We start from the raw sequence: 21,065 nt of genomic DNA, 5'->3' as shown, positions 1-21,065 counted from the left end.
ATAGGCCTCATGTGTAATATTGAAAATCATTTTGGTACACTGTGGCTGATCTGGAAACATTGCCACGATCTCATAAGGCAATTTTCCATCACAAAGGTCTGAATTACAAGCTGATACCAAAATTAAACTCCATTTTATTCCAGGATTACAATTTATTAGTGCTAAAGGTATCCCTAGGTAGGATATTTTCTATAAGCCACAAAGAACTTTCACCAGTTTCTTCTGTACTAAACTAGTAACTGATCAAAAATAGTTTTGCCACCAGTTTTTGTCTTTAAAACTAAGCCAAGTAGCAGAACCTTCATATGACACTAATTCTCCTTTTCTATATATATGCTTCAAGGGTTTCACAGACATTACGTTGGAGAGAGTAATGCATGGAGGTGCCAACGTTACTGGATTCCAGATTGTGAACAATGAAAACCCAATGGTTCAACAGTTCTTACAACGGTGGGTTAGGCTGGATGAAAGGGAATTCCCTGAAGCTAAGAACTCGCCGTTAAAGGTAAGCTTTTGTTGACAGTAATGGAAGTCCTTTGTGTTACATTTAGCAAGAATCTGATTAAAGGATAAATATAGTTTTCCCAGATTGGAATAGGTCAAAACCTTCACTTTGAGTCCAAAAGAGAGAGAGGGAGAAAGATTGTTAGCTGAAAACAAGAAATAAACACAAGGTGGTAAACTCTGAAAAAGAAAAGCGTTCCAACGTTATGGTCCTGCCACACAGGAAACACCTGCTGACTTCTGCTAAAGATGGATGTAAATCCAAACTCCAGAGCTGAATATAGGTTTGTTGTGTGGAAATTCAGTTTTGGGTCTAAATGATCTGGCAATTAGCCCCCTCCAGTATTCCTTCACAAGTATGAGGCCCCAATAATTGCACACAGGCGACTGAATTATAAGGAAGCATATTCAGATTTTTGAGGCTTTGCTTTTAGACACAAGAATTCATCAGGTGATGTTTGCAGACATGAATTGCTATAGAAGTACTGCGTATTATCATTAGGCTTTTCCTTTCTTCCTCTGCTAGTAAGGCCACTTTTGCACTTATTTACCCAGCTGAATTGAGCCCTCCAGAGAGAGCAAAGTCCAATTTGGACAGGTGGTAATGTGTCCACCAGTTCTGTGACATTTTGCACAGTCAGACCCTCAAAGTCTGTCACTCCAAAGCAGACCATCTGAGGGAAGTTCATCCTTTTCACTGTATATCAGGGAAACTTAAACCATCTAGTAACCACCTCTGACTGAGTGTTCATCTCTCTTCAGTCTAATTTGAGAGGGTTTACTGGCACATTGGTGGACAGGATCAAAATTCAGAATGGTCTTAATGCTGAGAAATGGCCTGAAATCAGTGAGGTAAAGCTCAGTAAAAGCCAGTGCAGAAATATAACATGTAAGAAGAGTAAGCCAGATGGCCAGACACAAATTGAGGAATATCTAGCTAAGCAGCAATACTATACAGTAGTAGATCACAAAAGAGACCACAAGTTAGTAATGAGCTGCTATTTCAAAAGAAGGCAAATTTGTTGGGTTGTATTCATCGGAGTCTTGTCTGGAAGACATTCCCCTCTGCTCAGAATAGTGTCCAGCTCAAGCCTCCACATATTAAGAAACAGGTAGGCAGATAGGATGAAGAAACTGAAATCACAGGAGAGTTAGGAAAAATACTTATGAAGACAGATGGGAATAAGTGGGTCTGTTTGTTTGGGGGGGGGGAAGACTAAGGGCAAATATGAAAACAGTCTTCACAGTTGGTTATAAAAAGGATGGTGACTAATTCCTATCCCTGTCAGCTGAGGGTAGGATAAGAAGTAATTGGCTTAATTTGTAGCAAAGGAGATTTAGATTAAATAGCAGGAAAAGCTTTCTAGCTACAAGGAGAGTGACGTGTTGGAAGAGAGATTGTGGGGTCCCTGTTGTTGGATGTTTCTAAGGGGGGGTAGACACGACCTGTCAGGGATGGCCTAAGTATCCTGTCTCCGAACAGAGGGAAAACCTTAGGTCCCTTCCATCCCTACATTTCTATGATTCTGTGATTTTTATATGAGGAAGGAAAAATAGCCCTTTGCTGCAGTTTATGTCAATGTTTTTTCCATAGGCAATACAGTCATCTACTTCTTTACCAGCTCCATATACCCATTTTGCAGCAAAATCCCATCCAACTTCTAAAAGAGAAGCCCCCCCGTGACTGGTTTTGGCCTATCCTAATGGGTATCTGGATACATACACTTGCCACTTAAGAATCTGGGTCATATGTGGAGAGAGAGATAGCTAGACCCCATGAAAGTTAGGGCTAGCTCCCTATTTCTTAGGGTGCCAGGAGTATGTGCCACTTTACAGGAAGGAGCGACGGTGAGTATCATACTACTCTCAAAACTTAGCAATATGTGAAGGAATCCTAGGCAGATTTTAATCCACTTAAAGGCAATTCACACTGAGCAAAAAATTGTTCTCTAGCCTTTAAAAATAATCTTAAGTATATAGTACAGCACAGAAATTACATTACCTTTGTACAAAGTCCTGCTCATTATAGAAACTAGCACACTATTTATCAATCAAACAAAAAGCATGCTTAAAAATTGATGTACAATACTTTTGATTAGTAAATAAAATTGCTTAGAGATTCAAGCCCTGATGTTTGATTTATTCCATATTTTATCAGCCTTCCCCCCCCCTCGCTCTTTCTCTTTCTCTCTTTTTCTTTTCATGCTCATGCATTTGTAAGTAGAGTTTGAATAAAGTAGAAAATTAGATAGCTCTCTTGGCATGACTCGGAAGGGACTACATTAAAGTTACTGACAATTGATGCATTCTACTGAAAAAATTATCATCATGTAAGATTTCTGTAGTGCTAGTTTGGACAGGCATTATGAGACTGTTTTGAAAAAAATCTTTTAAAAATATTATCTGGTTCTGCATTGTTGAGTGGAATATGCCATGTAATATTTGCTAATTTATTAAAAAGAGAGAGAAGGAGACCATTGCAATACTGAAACCACAGGAGAGAATCAAAAATAAGGTGGACAGGGACTGAAAGAAGAGTTGCATCCAGATTCTGGCAGTATCTTCAAGATCTCACTATTAAAAGGACAAGGCAGTCAAGTGTTTATAAGCTGCTGTAATTAAAAACTTGGGAGGAACGTCTGGCACAAATCTTCTCCCTGACACTTTTGCTGCTTTGTTTATCAGGTGTGTTTCTCTGGATCTGTGTGCATAGAAAACCTTGTTTTTGCATGGGTCACCAGAGGTTTTAATGGTTCTTATTGCAACAATGATTTCCCCCAAAAAGATCAAACACATTGTACTAAGCGGTGGGCATCAGCAGTTCCACAGACTCCTGTAGAATGGAAATAACTGCCATTGAAGTCAGTAGGAGTTACTGAAATCCTGCAGAAGAGCTGCTGAAAATGTATTTGAAGTCTAGATTTCCATCTTTCCAACCAGTGCCTGGGCAACACGTGGCTGTTTTCACGGTCGTTCCAGAGGAAGGTTTGGGGGGAATCACAAGCACTAGATTCCTTCTGGAAATCCAATATTTCTCTCTCCTATAAACATACAATATTTCACTTACATACAAACACCACAGATATATGAGGGAGCTGATTGCAGGAGTTTTTTAAAATCAGACCCCATAGATTGTTGAGCAGTTGAATTTTTATGATAATATTAGGGATCTATATATTTCAGTGGCATTTCAATCCTGAGTACACAAGATAGCTCCAAATCTTAGGCCTATTGACAGTGCACAGCTAAAATATTCCAGGGAGTGGGGCAGTATCTAGCAGAGGAGAGTTTAGTCATGATCTAGGAAATATAAAATAAATGTAAAAGCACCATCTAGTGATGCTTGTGGCCTGTGATATGAAAGTGTTACCGGCACTATACAGTGGTAATCTTTTTGGTAGACTACATCCATTGTCTATAAACTTAATGCAGTCCCTTCCCAAGTAATGACTGCCGTTTTGTACAATAGCAGAAAGCAGAAATGTGAGGGATTTTTTTGCTCAGAAAAATCAACCAGTTTATTGCTGGCCACAGAAGTTTGCTAATCAGAAATATCAGGACTGATTAATGTTACCTATGACTCACAGCTGCTTGTCTTGACCATCTTGTTTTCAGAGCAAAACCACATAGGATTTTACATTACTGCTGGTACAACATGGCCCAGCTTTGCATTCTGGGTCTCCATTTAAAGAAGCAGCTCTACAATTAAATCAATTCATTACCTTACATAAAGATAAGCTTGATGTTCTTGTTATATGCTGTAGGAAATGAGAACATTTTTTTTTTTTTTTGGTACTTGAAATAGATGCAATCATTAAATAACACACAGGATCTGTGGCAGGGGGAAGGGGGCAGTTGCTCTGGAAACCTTTTAGCAAAGAGAAAGAATGGACCTGATAAACCTGCGGCAATGTCAGAGTACAGTTTGTCACAATATTTTATTTGTGTCAATTTTAGTATACATCTGCACTGACCCATGATGCAATCCTAGTAATAGCAGAGGCTTTTCGCTACCTCCGAAGGCAGCGTGTTGATGTCTCCAGGAGAGGCAGTGCTGGAGACTGCCTAGCAAACCCTGCCGTACCCTGGAGCCAAGGAATCGATATAGAACGAGCACTGAAAATGGTAAGGGCAAACATGCCTAAGCTATTGAATGCATGTATTGCATTTTTAAAATGTACAGCTTTGAAAACTGCAACAGCACTCTGTTTATCTCTTGAGCAGCATCTCCAAGGACATGGTTAAGGATGTAACTGTCATGAGCAGTGATCCGGGTTTTCTGTTTCCTACAGAAAAGTGGGGAAAAAACACGAATTTCCCCTTTTGCTTGAGAAAAACACAGATTTCTCATTTTAATAGAGAAGCATGGGGATGTTGCAGTTTTGCAAAGAGCTCTCTGCAGCCTGGCAGAGCTCCAGCCTGCAAGCAGCTGGGGGGAACGGGAGGAGGGCGGTCAGGCAGGGGGTGCCATGTGCATGTACATGCTCGTGGCCACTGGGCAGCCTGGACAGCAGGTCCCGCAGGTAAGTCAGGGCGGGGAGGGAGGGAGGGAGTTGGGCAGGGCTGGGGCAGGGGCTGCTGCCCAGTGCAGGTGGTGTGTGGGGCTTGGGGCACAGGGCCAGAATGCGCAGCTGCAAGGCCCCAGCGCAGAACAGACGGGGCCGCAGTGGCTCATCTGCTGGGAGGGGAGTCTGGCTCCTGGCTCCCCACCACTGCACACTCTCAATGGGTGGCAGCAAGCGCTCAGGCATTGTTGCAGGGGGCAGGAGGTTGCAGACTTTGGTCCTTGGTCCTAAAGCCCTAGTAGCTAGGGACCCCCTCTGGCAGGGCTTGGGGGGCAGGGGGTTGTGGGTGGGGGGGCTGTGGGTGGGGAGTGAGGGACATCAGCAAAGCCCACAGGGATGTGGGTGGAGAGTGAGGCGCATTGGCAGGACTGGGGGACTGTGGCTTGGGAGTGAGGTGCCTGGACCTGCATTCTGGTGAGCTAAGGGGGCAGGGAAAGCTCTGATTTCCCACGATAAAAAAGCCAAAATCAAATACCAAAGTGTATAGGTACTTAGAATTTATTTTATTATAGTGATCGAGGCAGTGGTAGGCTTGCACATTGCTTTAAAATTGTAAATATATCAATAAAACATTGTGTTCAGTTGGTATCTATATATATAGTGGCATTTCATTTTAATTGCAGATGTGGTGGGGGGGTTCAGAGAATTTGTGGTTTTTTATCAGAGAAAACCAGGATCCCTGGTCATGAGCTACCTCTATATACGCCAATGTAACTTTACAACAGATACAGTTGCAAAGACTTTTTGGTTGCCAAATTGGGTAGAGCTCACCTACTTATTCTGCATAAGCACAAAGTCTTGCTACTGAAGCGGACAACTGCAGCCATGCCTTTAAAAAGGCTAGTGACAAACACAAGAGGTCTGAAATGCCGTCTATTAGAGGGTAGCAATGATGTGTTCACACTATGCAGTACTACATGCCTGCCATTGTCCTTTTGGCCAGAAATTTGCCCTCTAGCATCCGGGGCTCACAGAAATACAAAACAAGCAACTGGGTACTAATTGTAATGTTTACCCGATGCTTCATGGTGCCCAATACAATGTTCGCTAACAGCTCTGCAAATGCCTCTGTATTAAAAGCATTGTATGGGTATTTTGAGGCCAGATGAAAGCTGATAATGCAACCCAAAACAAAACAGAACCAGGTAAACAGTTTGATCTCAGCACATCTACACATTCATTAATGCACTTTAGGTAATACGCATTACATCTAGTACCTCCAGGGACTTTTACATGTGCTCTGAGGGTAGGGAGTGGGAGATGGCACTTTATTTAGAGTGGCTCCAAGAGTCTCTCTAATTAAAGGGCTGCCATGTCTTGTGTATCAGCACCCCTGCACTTAAAAATGGCAGCAGGGGTGCTTGAACTGGAGCACATTCAACGTACAATAAGCTTTCGTTCGAACACCTTTAATCGAGTCTGCTCCGACACACTGCAGTTAATTCCAGCAGAGCAGTCTCCATGCTTGTGTATAGGCACCCTCCATTGTGAAGTACTAGAAAAAGTGCACTAACCTATTTTAATGTGATTTGATCCGGTGCAGCACAGCTCTGTGCCCAGAGTAGCATCTGCTCCTGCCTTACCAGTTGTGGTAGTGTGATCAGCTGCCGCTATGGCAATGACTCCTTTTGCTTCCCTCCCCCCCACCAGTTACACTACCAGATTAAATATCAATTAAATCCCTTTGCTTTTGGTTAACTTTGTTCCCTTTTGTATTGGGCTGATTTTTAAAGTCATAAAAGTGAGTGAAAACAGGAAGTGTCAGGTAACATCTTCATGAACACAGGTGAAAAACCTAGGGCCCAGCTGCATGTGTGCTGACTTGGACCACTATGTATTAGGATGAGCTCAATGGGAGTAAGAAAGGTGAGCATGGGGAAGTAAGACTGGGGAAGCAAAATCAGAATCCAGCTGACCTTTGTTTAAAAAATTTCCCTAAATAAGACTTTGGGCACTCAGCTTTTAAATACTGCTTTTTTTCAAATTTGCCAAATTGGTGGGATTAGATCAAAAGAGTTATTCCCTCTCCTGATCTGCGAGAGTACAAAAGCTGTGGTTCACTTCCTCCTTGTCAGAAGTCTCCCTTTGTCATTTATTTCATTTTTCTAACAAATGTCCTGACTGAGGTTTCACTTATGGAGTGTTACGTACTCTTGAAGAGAAGTTAATTACATTCAACCTTCGCAACTGCTAAAGGATTTGTAGTGCTGGTTAGAATTTAATTACAAATCAAACCTAAAACTCCTTCAAACAAGACAAAAACTATCCACATCAGCAAGACTCAAACTGGAACAGACAATGCCATGAGACACCCTGTGGGGGAAGTTTAAAAAAACCCAAAAGTTGCCTGGAAAAAGCCAAAAATCCAAAACCAGAGAGCGCTGAATTTAAGCCTGCTGCAAACACAGATTATTGAGTTAATTTCATCCTATTATATTTAAATATTGAACATAACTAAACAAGTTTTGCACATGACTGTCAGTTGTTTCCTACAACCAATCTAGTGCAAGATCATTACATGCCCATGATGCCTACCAGAGCACAGACAGTTTGGTGTGTTCTTTCTCTTCTTCTTTAGGCAAAAGTTGCTTACCTTTGGTTCAAGAAGCTTATGACTCTTACTTAATAATGTGTCTGACCCACTCAGGCCAGGAAGCAGCTAAGAACGTCCTCAAAATAACTCATCCAGGAGTATGATCCAATTCCAGATGATAATGTTGCCTGATTCTGCATCTCTGCATCATTGTAAAACTAAGCAAGTCCATATTTCCTTATCTGTATCTGACCCCAAAGTGTCTGATTAGTGGATAAGTGACCTGGACAAGTATAAATAATCACTTCATTTGTGATTGCCTCCACACTTCCTGATCATAAAAGCATTCAATGTCTCTGTTTATCTCCCTCTTATCTATAATAAAGCTTGATCCTGTAATATGCTGGACATCCTTCATTCCCACTGAAGTATAAAAAACAAAAAAAACAAATTTGAATTCATGAGCTGTTACATGCATCTGTTTCTCAAGACCATGTCTCAGTAGCTACCAGAATGTTATTTTGCCTTCAAATATGTTGTTATAAAACACAGACCATAGTTCCTTGCTTCCAAGGACATGATATCAAGCACTGTTTAATCCCTATAAATTAAACAACTGCTCTGGAGCTAGAGCATCATTATTTGGAGCCAATATTAAGTATAATGTATTCTTAAACTTAAAATGCATTCACATTGTTCCTGACTCAAGAAAACTAAGGTCCAGTGTAAATCAAAAGGACTAGCACGGAGGTACTCAACCTCTGGCCCATGGGCAAGAAGCAGCCCATGGAGCCATGGTATCTGATCTGCAAACTCCACACAGGTCAGGAAATTTGGCAGTGTGGGAGCAGCAGCAATTAATACCACCACCCTCTCCCACTGCCGAAGTGCCAAACCCCAAGTGACTGGATCAGAGCTAGGCTATGCCCTGACCCCCACAGCTGGATCAGGGTTGAACCAAGGCCCCCTCCTCCACAGGGCCAGGTTGGGACTGAGTCAAGCCCCTGTTCCCCCCACGGGGCTCAGTTGAGGCTGGGCTACCCCCCAACCCTGCACAGCCAGACGGGGCCCCACAGTGACCACACTGGGCACTGGATTGGGACCACTGGCCAGATCCAGTCCATGGGCAAACCAGGCACTGCCCATCCAACCCACCAGACAGTAAAGTTGAACACCACCTGATTAGCACATGCTTCAAGTAAAGCACATGTTAATTAGGGATAGCCAGGTGAATCAGGATACAGGTTTCCCTTGCTTTATGCTGTACACGTGTTCCTGGAAAACGGCGCATAACTTGAGTTTACATAAGGAGAACCCAGGTTACAATGTAACAAATGGAGATATGTTCCAAGACCCTCGCCCGTACTGACCCCCAGACCCATTCCTACCACGTTTACAAGAGTTTTGGTACTCGCCACCAGCAGACACTACACACAACCACAGGGCACTATCATAATGGGGATGGCAGCTACAGAAACATGTGTCGCGGACAACGAGCGAGGCATACGGAGCCACACAGGAGACTATATTTTGGTGCATGTCACTCCCACAATGCACTGCACCAAGCAGCTGACTGCGGGCTTCCACCACAGCGATTGCATAAGAGTGAACTTACCTCGCATATAATGAATTTTTGGTATAAAAAGGGTCATCGCATAAGAGCGAATTCACACATACAGAACCTGCATAAAGCAAGGGAAACCTGTATCTACAGCTTCTATATTTGCGGTCAAAGTTCAGAAAGTTCAGAATAAGAGCTAAGTCAAGAGGAACCTCAGCAAGGCAGAGATGGTACAATTTATATCTTCCTCCAGCCCCTCAACTCATAAATCACCCTAGCACAGACTTGCACCCCCTTGCAGCTGTATGATTTACATGCCTGATACAGCCCCTTTGAATATGGCCCAGTTTGGGGCCAAGGGATCTTTTACTTGATTATGTAGCCCCTCCCCATTCAGCATGACAAGATTGATTGCATCATGGCTAAACCATCCTTGACAGATCAGTGGCCAACCTTGAACATCTCCAGAGACTATGACTCCAGAGCCTGATTGCCCTAGCAGATTCTTCCATAGCCCAACTCTTATAATAAAATTTCTCTAATATTTAATATAAATTATCCCTACTGAAGTTTCAGCCTGTTACCTCTCCTCCCGGCGTTGACAGCTTGTCAGTATCGAGAAGTGATGAATTGAAGTAGCTCATCCTTTCGTACTAGGGGAAACGAGACAGACTTTTTTTCTCCTTTTGAAACAAAGTACCTCATACTTTCCCACAACATGATTAATGTGACTTAGTAATGATAATGACTTGTACTTATATAGCACCATCCATCCAGATAGAGCCCAAAACTCCTCATGAGCTGTAGACATAGTTCTCCCACTGTTATTCACACAGGGCACTTCATTCAGTAAGGATAGTCCTGGAATAAAGCACTACTCCATAGGAATGAGAATTTCAGATCTGGCCCATAGTACAGGGCTTATGCAGTGTGCACCGCTTGTGTCTTATTGTCAGGATGTACGTGGCATTTATCCACATACCTTGTGTTGGCCCTTTCCACAGGGTTGAATCCCACCCATTGTGAATAAGCAGGGTAGAACTGAGTCTTACATTTAATAAACATATTACATTATCACTGATTCACAGCGAAAGGTACTGGCTGTTCAGTAGCACGCTGGCATTGAAGAATGATGGATACCATTAAAACTGGGGAAACTGGGGAAAGTTTGTATAATTAGCTGCAATTAGGAACCTAGACATGGTGCTGGTACAACTGGAAATAATCAGAGTTACTAAGTTCCTTCAGGACATTACGAAGTTAATAATACCGATAATGCTCTATTTTCCCCATCAGGTACAAGTACAAGGAATGACTGGAAACATCCAGTTTGACACCTATGGGCGTAGAACAAATTATACAATTGATGTATATGAAATGAAAGCTGCTGGATCTCGGAAAGTAAGTTCTCCATATACATATTGCGGCCTGATTTCCTGAAACTATTTATTCCAACATTTTTTAAGCTCAAAAAGTATTATACAGCTGTTTTGAAAGTGTATATCCTGATAGATTCTCTTGAATTCTATTTATTTCTCTCCTTCCCTACTGGAGGAGTCTTCTTCCATTAAAACTGTATTTATTCTGACCACATCACCTTCTTAAATCAGTGGCTTCTATATCAACTTCACACTTCTTATCTTCAAGTTCAAAGCCGTACTGCCACATCCCAGTTCTGATTTCTTCCATCCCCTTACCTAATTTTTTCTTCATCTCCTCCTTTCCTTCCATAAAAGACCTCAAAGCAGTAGAGAAGTTGGAGCTAATATATTATAGAAACTTCTTATAAATAAAGTAAAGCAGTGTATGATTTTCAATCAGGACATGACTTTTCACAAGACCATTATCTCATGTCCTAAGGAAAATATGCAGAAGTTCCTAAGTGACATAGAGGCCTAAATTCAATTTTCAGAAGTGGCTTAGACATGATTTCCAAAGGTAATTGGCACCTAGAGTAAGTGCTTCATGGGACTCACAGAGGGTGCATCTACACATGCGCCAGACTGTGCAGTTGTTACTGCCCAGTCACTTAGTACGTGCTTAAGTACTTGCTTTAGTACTTAAGCAAGTAGTAAATGACTATGCAGTAATTGCCATTATTGTGTAGTCCTGGTATCACACAAGTCATTCCCAAGGCTACTGCACAGTAGGAATGAGCTACTGCTCAGTAGCATCAGCATCATGGTTCGTGCCCACTGACACTACGCCACAGTAGCGACAGGCTACGTCAGGGTAGCTCATTGCTGTGCAACATAGTGTCTTCTATAGATGCACCCAGAAGCACCTAACTAGGTTAGGCACCTAAATCCCATCTATTTCAATGTGAATCAGGCATCAGACTTACAAAGCCCCTTTGGAAAATCCCACTAGACTCCCATCTTCTTCATTAGCAAGGATCCTGGTTTTCCATTCGCTGCGGGAAAATGTGGATTTTCTAATTTTGAGGAGAAAAACATGGGAAATGGCAGGTTTCCCCTTGCAGGCTGGCGGAGTTCCAGACTGCAAGAGGCTGGGGGGATTATGAGGAGGGCAGATAGGCAGGGGGCGCCATGTGCATGTGGTACTTGGGGCCTGGGGCTTGAGGTCTGGGTCTGGGGTGGGAATGTGCCACCATGGGCCCAGCTGGGGTGTGGGATGGAGCCATGGAGAGCTCGTCTGGGGGTGGCGGGGGGGCTGGCTCACCACCACTGCATGCACTCCTGGTGGAGACATGGGGGGCTCATGGTTTTTGCATGGGGGGTGGATGTAGGCTGTATGCTGCAGGCTTGGGGCTCCCCACTCTGCTGCCCTCCCCGCTGGGCCTCCGTGGCTCAGCTGGCAGGACTCAGCGCAGCAGGGCAGAGTGGGACAGCTGGGAGCCCTGTGCTGCCATGGCAAGGCACCCCCTACCCACCCGGCAGCAGTGGGGGTGGGAGCATGGAGTTGTGCTCCCCCACACACTGCTGATGGGAGGACAGGGGGCACCTAACCATGGCAGTCATTGTGGGACTCCTGATGGCAGCACCGAGCTCCCTGCCCCACTCTGCCCTGTGGCACCGGGTCCTGACCTCTGAGCCATGGAGGCACCTGGGGGGAGAGCAGCAAGGTGGGGAGCCCTGAGCCTGCAGCTGCCAGCTGGCATCTGCCCCCTGCACAAGCTCCACTTCAGCAGTGTCGCCCGTGGGGCAAGAGGAACTGGGCTCTGCATGCTGCTCTAGCCACAGCAGCCACCGCCTCCTATTGGTGGCAGCCAGGACCCAGGCACCAGGGGACTGTGGACCTGGGTCCCTGGCCCATAATCCTCTGGTAGGGCTGGCATGGGGCTGTGAATGGAGAGTGAGGGGCAACAGCAGGACCTAAAGGACTGTGGGGCACCAGCAGGGCCAGAAAGCTGTGAGTGGGGAGTGAAGGGCAATGGCATGGGCAGGGCACTGGCATTTCAGGTCTGCTCAGCACCACAAAGCGGGGCGGGGGGGGTCAGAGAGATAGCCGCAGTTGGACCCATATCCTGGTGAGTGAAGGGGGCAGGGGGAGCTCTGATTTTTTCATGATAAAAAACTTAAAATTAAATACCAAAATGTATAGGTATTTAGAATGTATTTTATTATAGTGATGTAGGCACTGATAGACTTCCAAATTGCTTTAAAATTGTAAATATAGCAATAAAACATTGTGTTCTACTGATACACACACACACACACATATATTGCAGCATTTCATGTGAATCACAGAAAAATGTGGATTTGGGGTTTTGTAATTGGAGAATTTGCAATTTTTATCAGAGAATTTGCAGTTTTTAAAACAGAGAAAACCAGGATCCCTGCTCATTAAGCATTTAAGTATCTTTGAATAAGAGGAACTTTCCTGAGGGTATGTCCACACTGCAATCACTGTGGCCACTTATAGATGTTAAAGAAACCCAAAATATGATGTTTTACTTTAAACTCAGCGTGCTCCCATGCTGAGCCCCGTGCATGCCCAAAAGGGGCAGCATGTTAGCTCCACCCGGCTCTCCCACCATCTGTAAAGATGGGGTGCATTAACAGAGCTTTTTTGGGCACTTTTATCTAATAGCTGAATCAATCAACTATTAGATAAAAGTGTCAGAAAGCCCTGCTGAAGTGCCCGCTGTATACAGATGCTGCAGAGCCAGGTTGAATTAATGTGCTGCTTCTTCTGGTAAAGTGCAGTTTTGTTTTGTTTTGGTTTGGTTTGGTTTTTTAGCAGCTGTAAGCAGCCTGCCTGTCCTCACTGACTGGAGCGAGCATTAAAATAGGTAGGTCAGTAGCCATGGTAGCACATACCCAAGCAAGGGCTAGTGCACAAATATTTGCCCATTGTCAGTACCCAAACTGTCTTCTTCTTGGCTTTAATTGCACCATGGCTAAATACAGACAGTCAAAACACCCCAATCTGAATCGATTTAATCTTCACAGGTTAGTCTAAGCTGCGTAGATTGAACCGATAAGCAAGTGAACAGACATTCACTTTTGATTCTGGAAATGTAGCCACATGCCTGCAGTGGCTCAGGCCAGAAGCTGTGGAGCACTAGCGCACATCCCTGCTAGACTGGAGCAGACAGCTTAGGTCAAGACTAGCCCGCCCACCCTGACAGGGTGGGTTTGTGAGGGAGGTGCAAAGCATCCTGGGATGTTAAGGGACTGTGAGCTGACTTGAACCACATTTATGGTAGCTTATCTTTTTGTTTCCAGTTTTATTTGAGGGATGCTGTTTTGTTTTGAATAATCGTTGTTCACAGCTGCTTGGATTTGATGTATTAGTAGTAGTTGAGGCTGAAATGTAGGGGTAAGAGCAGAGCTGTCACTCCATCATAGGGTAAGGGTAGAGTGAGACAGTCCAGGCTACAAAATAAGGTATTTTATTTAATTGTCCCACAGTTTATTCTCTTGTCCGTGGTATATTCCGTGGTTGCAGAAATTTGGCCATCTATTCCATGGCTATCATGACAAGATATGTTGTATAATTATATATATGAAACATTTATTTTCCCATATATTTTGCATGTAAATAGTTCTGCAACTTGATGGGAACACCGTGTTTTTAAGGCAATTCACCATAAAGGCACCTCATTCCAGTGCCGGCCAGGAAATGTTCTGTGAACCAAGCCTCACAAATAGATTAAATATGTACAAGGTCCAAGAAAAGCTCTTAATTAATATTCATTTTTTTTTCATCTTGAAGAAATCCTGAGTCAAATCACGTTTTAATGTTAAAAGGGCAGCTCTGAGTAGGCATCAGATTCATGGGTCAATGTCATTACAACACCTAACAAGGTAATACTCTCTGCTTTTACAGGCTGGTTATTGGAATGAATATGAACGCTTTGTGCCAGCTGTGGACCAGCTAATGTCTAACGACACTTCTTCTGTGGAGAACAGAACTATAGTTGTCACTACCATCTTGGTAAGTTGTATGTTCTTGGCCTGTTTGTTTTGGGGTAATAGGGCATACGGCTCTGAGATCTATTGAATGCCTCACCAGAAAGCACAATGTTGAATGCTATATGACTTCAAGTGACTGGGAAGTTCAGTAACCTCCAGAGATGCACTGAGGGCCTGATCCTGCAAGCATTTTATGCATGAGTGAATTTGCTCACGGGAGGAGTCCCATTGAACTCAACATTGTGCTTTCTTGCCGCCCGGTCACTTGAGCTCAATGGAACTCCTCGCGTGAGTAAAGGAACTTGTGTGTGTCAGTGATTGCAGGATCTGGCCTTCCTGCTATCGGACCAAATCTTGCAGCCCTCACTCAGGCAAGACTCCATTGACTGAGTAAGAATGGCACAATCTGGCCCATAGTGCATTGGAAATGCTATAAAAAGAGATATTAAAGCTATCCAATGCTTGTGCAATTACTGGAGAGGGATGGTCTTATTATATATTACAGCCCATGTCGCATGTACCAGTTCTAAAGCCTGTTGCTCATGTGTTCTGTAGTATGGGTTATGTGTGTCCTTTATCACATTACACTTGTATGAAGCATGAGCCAGTGTTAGGAGCTTTCTGAAAGTATTGTTCTTTTGTATGATTTGTGAGACGTACTCAGCATTTCAGGCAGGTTTTTCAAAGACATCTGAGGCAGTTTGGTGCTCAGCAACGGAGGTGAGCAGAGCACCTGACAAGCCTCTTTAAGTCTCTTCGAAAACACCTGCCTTATGGCTCCATCTTGCACCATTGAAATCAAATGGGAGATTTGCAGTTAACTCTAATGGGACCAGAAGTGGGTTATGTCTAAGCTAGAAGAGTTAAGTGTTACATAATTTTACCATGTTGCTGTCTTTGATCTACTAAAGACTTAGTCTTAATCATGCAAACAGGTTTAAATTTACTCAAAGGGGTAGTCCCATTGCCTTTGGTGGGAGTACCCCATGATTAAAGGCAGTTGCTTACGTTTTGCTGGGTGGAGCCATTCATAAATTTAATCTCTTTACTAAAGATTTTTAAGCTGCACGTTAAAGTTTAAAGTATACGTGAGTCTGATTTCAGAAACGTTCTAGTTACCACACAAAAGCAGAAAATGCTGTAGATATTTGCCAGTAAAGAAATGCTTATAACAGCTCTCATTTTGTATGTTTGAAAAGCATATTTTATATCCATAGATTTTTGATCTTTGCTTTTGTTTCAAAGGAATCACCATATGTAATGTATAAGAAAAACCATGAACAACTAGAAGGGAATGACAGATATGAAGGATATTGTGTAGACTTAGCTTTTGAAATAGCAAAACATGTTGGAATAAAATACAAACTGTCAATTGTTGGAGATGGGAAATATGGAGCTAGGGACCCTGAAACTAAGATTTGGAATGGCATGGTGGGTGAGCTGGTCTATGGGGTAAGTTTTCTTTCACATTCATTTTAATGTTCTTTTTAAAGAAAAATGATACACAAAGTTAATAAACTGCAAAATAAAGAATTCCTGTTTAAATCCAATGTTAAAAATTCTAGCGATTTCTTTGCAGTCCCCTTGATGTGGTCTACACCCCAAAGGTTTGGCTTTCATTGCAGGGAAAATGTCTTTTTTTCCCTGCCAGCCTCCAATGAGGATTACATGGGAATGGTGAGAAATGGCATTTGGCAGATTTTACTTTCTTAAATATAGCAAGACCTTTTCTGTTCTCCTGGCTTTGTTATGAGCTAACAGCCTTCATATGCTGATCCAAGCTAGACCCCACTTTCTGCTTGCAGGGTGAGAGCCACTTCAGTCTCCTCCCTATAATCTTTAATAAAAAACAGGTGCTAGAGGATTTATTGTGCCTGGCCCAATGAAGTACATAAGTGTGAGTAGGAGATACCAAAGGCTTCTTCCACTAATCTGTGCACATGTAAGGCAGGAGTGGGTCCTCATACTCCTTGGATCCCTACAACTGCACAAGGTAACATCAGCAGCAGGGGCAGCTTTCACAAAACAGGGGAAGGGGAAGTTCACACCGTGCCCACACAATAAGATGGTACAGAGCTGGAGCTTCAGGAGGTAGTGATCATGCTTGTCTCTGATGGTGCTCTGGGGCTCAGTTCTGTCCCATTTAGGTCCGTAGAAAACTATAAACATCACTGGAGTGTGATTAATGGGCTGATCTTGCAACACGGAGGTTGATGGAAGTTGTACTTTTGGTTTCACTGGCCACATCTACATGTGCAGTTAGCATGGCTGAATAAACTCCAGCACAGTTCGCACCAGAGTTTATTGCTCCTGGGCACAGCAGTTACATGTGTGCCTGGGACCACAGCACATTGAGCCAAGGCGGAGCAGCCTCAGCTGGCAAGGGACCTGGGAGGTCAGTCTGCCAGCCTGGAGCTGCTCTGCCCCAGCTCAACATGCTCCAGAGGAGCTGGCTGGGGCATGAAGGTGCTTCAGTGTGGGGCTAGGCGGCAGGCAGCTCCCGCACTGTATGCAACACCCTTGTGCTCCAGCTAGCTCCGGTCACCATCTGCACGTGTGTTGCAACAGGATAAATAACTCTGCCTTGGTTTGTGCTTGTGTCGGGCAGTACTATCCTATGGTGGAGTTAATTAACTCACTGCAGTTTAATACAAGCTCACGTGTAGACAGTGACACTTCACTGCAGAGCTAATTAGTCAACTCCGCAGTAAAGCACATGTGTAGATGACCCCAATGTGTATAGAATCAGGTCCGAATTGCCCTAAAGGCATGTTGTGCCTTTTCACCGAGGCATACTGTAAAAAACAGGCCTATTACCAGCCATGCTGTGAAAGTGTCACCTTCACAAAAAGCTCTTTCTTTCCATAACTGTGGCGTTCGTTTTAGATATCTCCCGTTCACCAGTCTGTCTAATTAGTTGTGCTTCTATTTTTATGTTTCACTTTGTGTAAGAGATTAAAAAGGCACCAAGTAACTACTGTTTTATTACCACTGTATTTTTAAAAAAAGGCTTTTGGAATGGTGAAACAGTACACAGATAATTCAGGCCTGGAAATGCTTAGCTTTGTAGACAGAAGATTTTGTAAGTTGATATTTCATCTTTGATTACTTCTTCCATTGCACATTACATGATTTTATTTTTTATTTCTTGTAAGACCTTTTTAAAGTTTCTTTTTAATAAAGTTATTTTTTACTAGGCTATCAGAACAGGAATGAATATTTCTGGCTTCTACCTCTATTCCTCCTTTTGGAATATATTGTTTGTAAAAGTCAGAGAAAAATGTCACTGGGCAGGTCTACACGTGTGCTTTACTGAGCATTAGACCATAACGTCAGGATTAGTATACTCTGGCTCAATTACTATACTCTGACTCAGGATTAGTATACTCTGGCTCAGTTAATGCGACTGAATATACTCTGGCTCAAATCGAGCCTGAGTATATTCAGTCGCATTAATTGCATGTGTAAACACACCCATTGTGATATATCATACCATATGATACAGTTTTTCTGTTGCAAAATGTAAGTTAGAAAGTGGTTTCTAAAGGATTCTTAGGCTAAACTTGTGATTTCCTGTGCCTGCCTGTGCATTTCCTATTCAGCTTTTATCTGTTTATGCATTATCAACTATGATTTTGTGATATGGCAGATTTTGGGAAGAGAATTAGATATCAAGAATCCTTAGTTCCGTCTCCACGCTCCCCTAACTGGAGCGCTAAGTCATCCAATCTGTGTGCCTACATTTCTACCGCTTATAAAATTGGAATTACCTGTCCCCACAGAGGAAAGCACTTTGAGACCATCTAAGGAAGGAAAAGGCTCTGTGAAAAGTATTATTACGTAGCAACAACATCCTAAACTCTGTCCTGTTCAAGGAACCTCAAGAGTGCTACTTGTAATGGGGTCATTTACAACTGCCTGAGACGTCTAAGTCCATAGCAGCTCTTAAAACAGGCACGCTCGTTTTTTAAAAATCCATCCTGTGCCCAAGGGAAAGGCAAATGACAAAGAGAAAACTAAATTCCTAATTCTTTAGTCACAGACCATGACTGATCTCACAGGGGCAAGGAGAGTGTGGCATGAACTATGTCATTTCCTTAGGGACTTGGTCCAAATAAATTAGCTTCTGCAGCTTCTGGACAGTGGAAGATGCCTCTGAATCCTGGGCATGCGTCCGGGAGCTCTGCAGTCTGGCCCCAAAGTGCAGCTCTTGAGGAAGAAACAGTCAAGTTTAAGCCAACCTTTCCTTGGATAAGCTGGTTTGATGTAGAGTGCTCAGCTGCATCCTTCTGGGACTGGAGCAGCCCCGAGGGCCATGCCTGTTTCATGTTGCTTCAAGCCCCAGGTGCTTTACGTATTCACAAATCTTTCCCCACAGGGAGAAGAGCAGTTTTGTGAGCACCACAGACGCTGATACTGCTCTGTGAGAAAATCAAAAACCTGCCCGTACAGCTGCCTTTTGTTTCTTACTGAGAGGTTCATTTCTTTGTATTTAGGAACCAGCTTTGCAAGGGTGTACGTTTCTAGTCAACAACCGACTGAAAACCATTTTTTTCCCCCAGTGCCTTTTGGAAAAGGACAGCAATTTCCTTATTCTGATGCAGCCATGGCTTGCTTATCTGAATCTGACTTAGCTGCTACACTCGGTTATCCAGAGGCCCTGTGCGTCTCCTAGGGCGGCCATCATAGAGGACAGTCCGGTTTTCTGCTCCTCTGTCCTCTATTGATACGAAACCTGACGCCTTTATGTCCTCTATTTTTCTCTTGAAGATTTTTCTCATGAAGGCTCTTGAAGAGAAAAATAGAAGACATAAAGGCATCTGGTTTCGTATCAGTAGAGGACAGAGGACAACCGGACTGTCCTCTATAGTGTCTCCTGAGGTTGGCCTGCAGAGCCAGCCTAGCACTTGCTCAGCTCTGCCAGGGTAGTGCTTTATCGGCGGGCCTTGGAGAGCCCACCTGGCACTGTCTTCTCCAGGCAGCTCCTCCACCTCCCACGCCGGCAGTCCTCTGCTGCCTTCCCGGAGAACGCGTCTCTTCTCCCGTCTGTGGAAAGGGGCTGCACCCTGCCAGCTGCACGCAGAGGGGCCTGGCTCAGGAGTGTGCTTGAAGATGAGAAGTGCTATAGAAGTGCTAATCATGAGGAACGGCAGTGTCAGTTTTCTGATGGCTCTCCTCTTTCCTGTGGGTTTAAAGCCCTATTATGCAACTAAAAGCATCGGTCTCCCCAGATGCCCCCAGGAGCCTCCTCTGGGAAATGATGGTGGCATTTGGCTCCTCCAGCTTCTATTTTGGGCAGATGAAAGGAGGATTGCTTTTGAAATGCCTGTATCGGTGTGGAGGTTTGATTTGTTGTGCAACTAAGCTGCTGTAGGTGCATTACTTCATGGTACCCCTGCCCTGTGCCGGTCCTATCCAGCTACCTGACAAGTTTGTCAGCACCTGTCTTCACAGCTGAGGAGGCGTTATGCAAATCCTATTCCATACCAACTTCAGACAGTCCTTTTCTCAGTGCTGCTTTAAGGACGGTAGTAGAAAAAGCAGGGGCTGACATTCCTATGCTAAAAATCTAATTAAAATTAATTGATGCTTAGTTTTTGCTCTTTCTTTCTTGCTGGCTCTCTCTCTCTCACCTCTTTCTGCCTCTTTTGGGACACCATGGGCTGCCTGGAGAGGAGACAGAAAACTCCTTGTTCTTTTACAGACCCTTAGGGGAACAAAGGATTCTGGGTAGTGGCCGGGAGATTCTGGAACTACATTCTTGTAACTAAAAATCTAGATTTCCAGGTTATCCACAGTTTTACACGTTCTGTCTTAAATGAAGGAGAAGATTCTTGCTGTGCTGCATTTCCACTCCCAGGGTCCTGCTACATGTTCAGACTAGAGCTAAATAAAAACCAGCTATAAAGTAGTTACACATTTTCAAGCAGTAATGTTATAGCTGCTTGGCTGGTTTTATAGCTGGACAGTCTTTTTTATTAAGTGATAATTACTTTGCACACGCAGCTGGTATATTTAGTGCGTGATTCTCTGCTTAATTGCATACTATAACATGTATCAGGGGCCAGAGAACCGGAAAGAGGACTCAGAAGTGCTCCGCAGGGTCCATGTGTCAGCCGTGACCCCAGCAGAAACCACAGTAGCCAATGGTATGTTCTTATCTAACTTACTTACCAGCAGTCCCCATGGGAGACAGCCAATGACCTCTAGCAGATTTTCTCCCTGCCTGCCTGGTGCCATATGGGAAGTCCCTCCTCCGTTGGCTGGATCTGGCCACTTCCTGGTCCCTTTGCATTGGCAGGATGGGGCAGAAGCATCAGGCCGTACTGGAGAATCTGGCTGTGCACCGGCATGGTGAGGGCCGTGTAGGAAGACTGTGTATTAACATCTATTCTAGAGTCCTTGTGAAGAAGGCACCAAAATAGGTTGCAACAGGTCCTGACACCTGTTCCCATTCACACCCTACATAAACATAGGCATTTCTGGCCTCTGAGTATCCTGCCCCACTCCTACTGCAGCCC

General features: G+C 43.8%; 1 protein-coding gene across 4 annotated transcripts in view; it reads left to right on the top strand.

Annotated features, from left to right (window-relative positions):
• GRIA3 (glutamate ionotropic receptor AMPA type subunit 3) overlaps positions 1-21,065 on the top strand; it is a 217,077-nt gene that overhangs the window by 128,621 nt on the left and 67,391 nt on the right. For all 4 annotated transcript variants that reach the window (XM_019540185.1, XM_019540183.1, XM_019540186.1 and 1 more), the window contains exons 6-10: positions 344-505; positions 4,462-4,629; positions 10,460-10,564; positions 14,459-14,566; positions 15,790-15,996. In XM_019540185.1, coding sequence (XP_019395730.1) covers positions 344-505; positions 4,462-4,629; positions 10,460-10,564; positions 14,459-14,566; positions 15,790-15,996 — 750 coding nt within the window. The remainder of the gene's footprint in view (positions 1-343; positions 506-4,461; positions 4,630-10,459; positions 10,565-14,458; positions 14,567-15,789; positions 15,997-21,065) is intronic.

Source organism: Crocodylus porosus, unplaced genomic scaffold (genome assembly GCF_001723895.1).
Source record: "Crocodylus porosus isolate Cpor-Errol unplaced genomic scaffold, CroPor_comp1, whole genome shotgun sequence".
In the NCBI taxonomy this organism is placed as follows: Eukaryota; Metazoa; Chordata; order Crocodylia; family Crocodylidae; genus Crocodylus; species Crocodylus porosus.
This window is presented reverse-complemented; position numbering and strand designations above follow the sequence as displayed.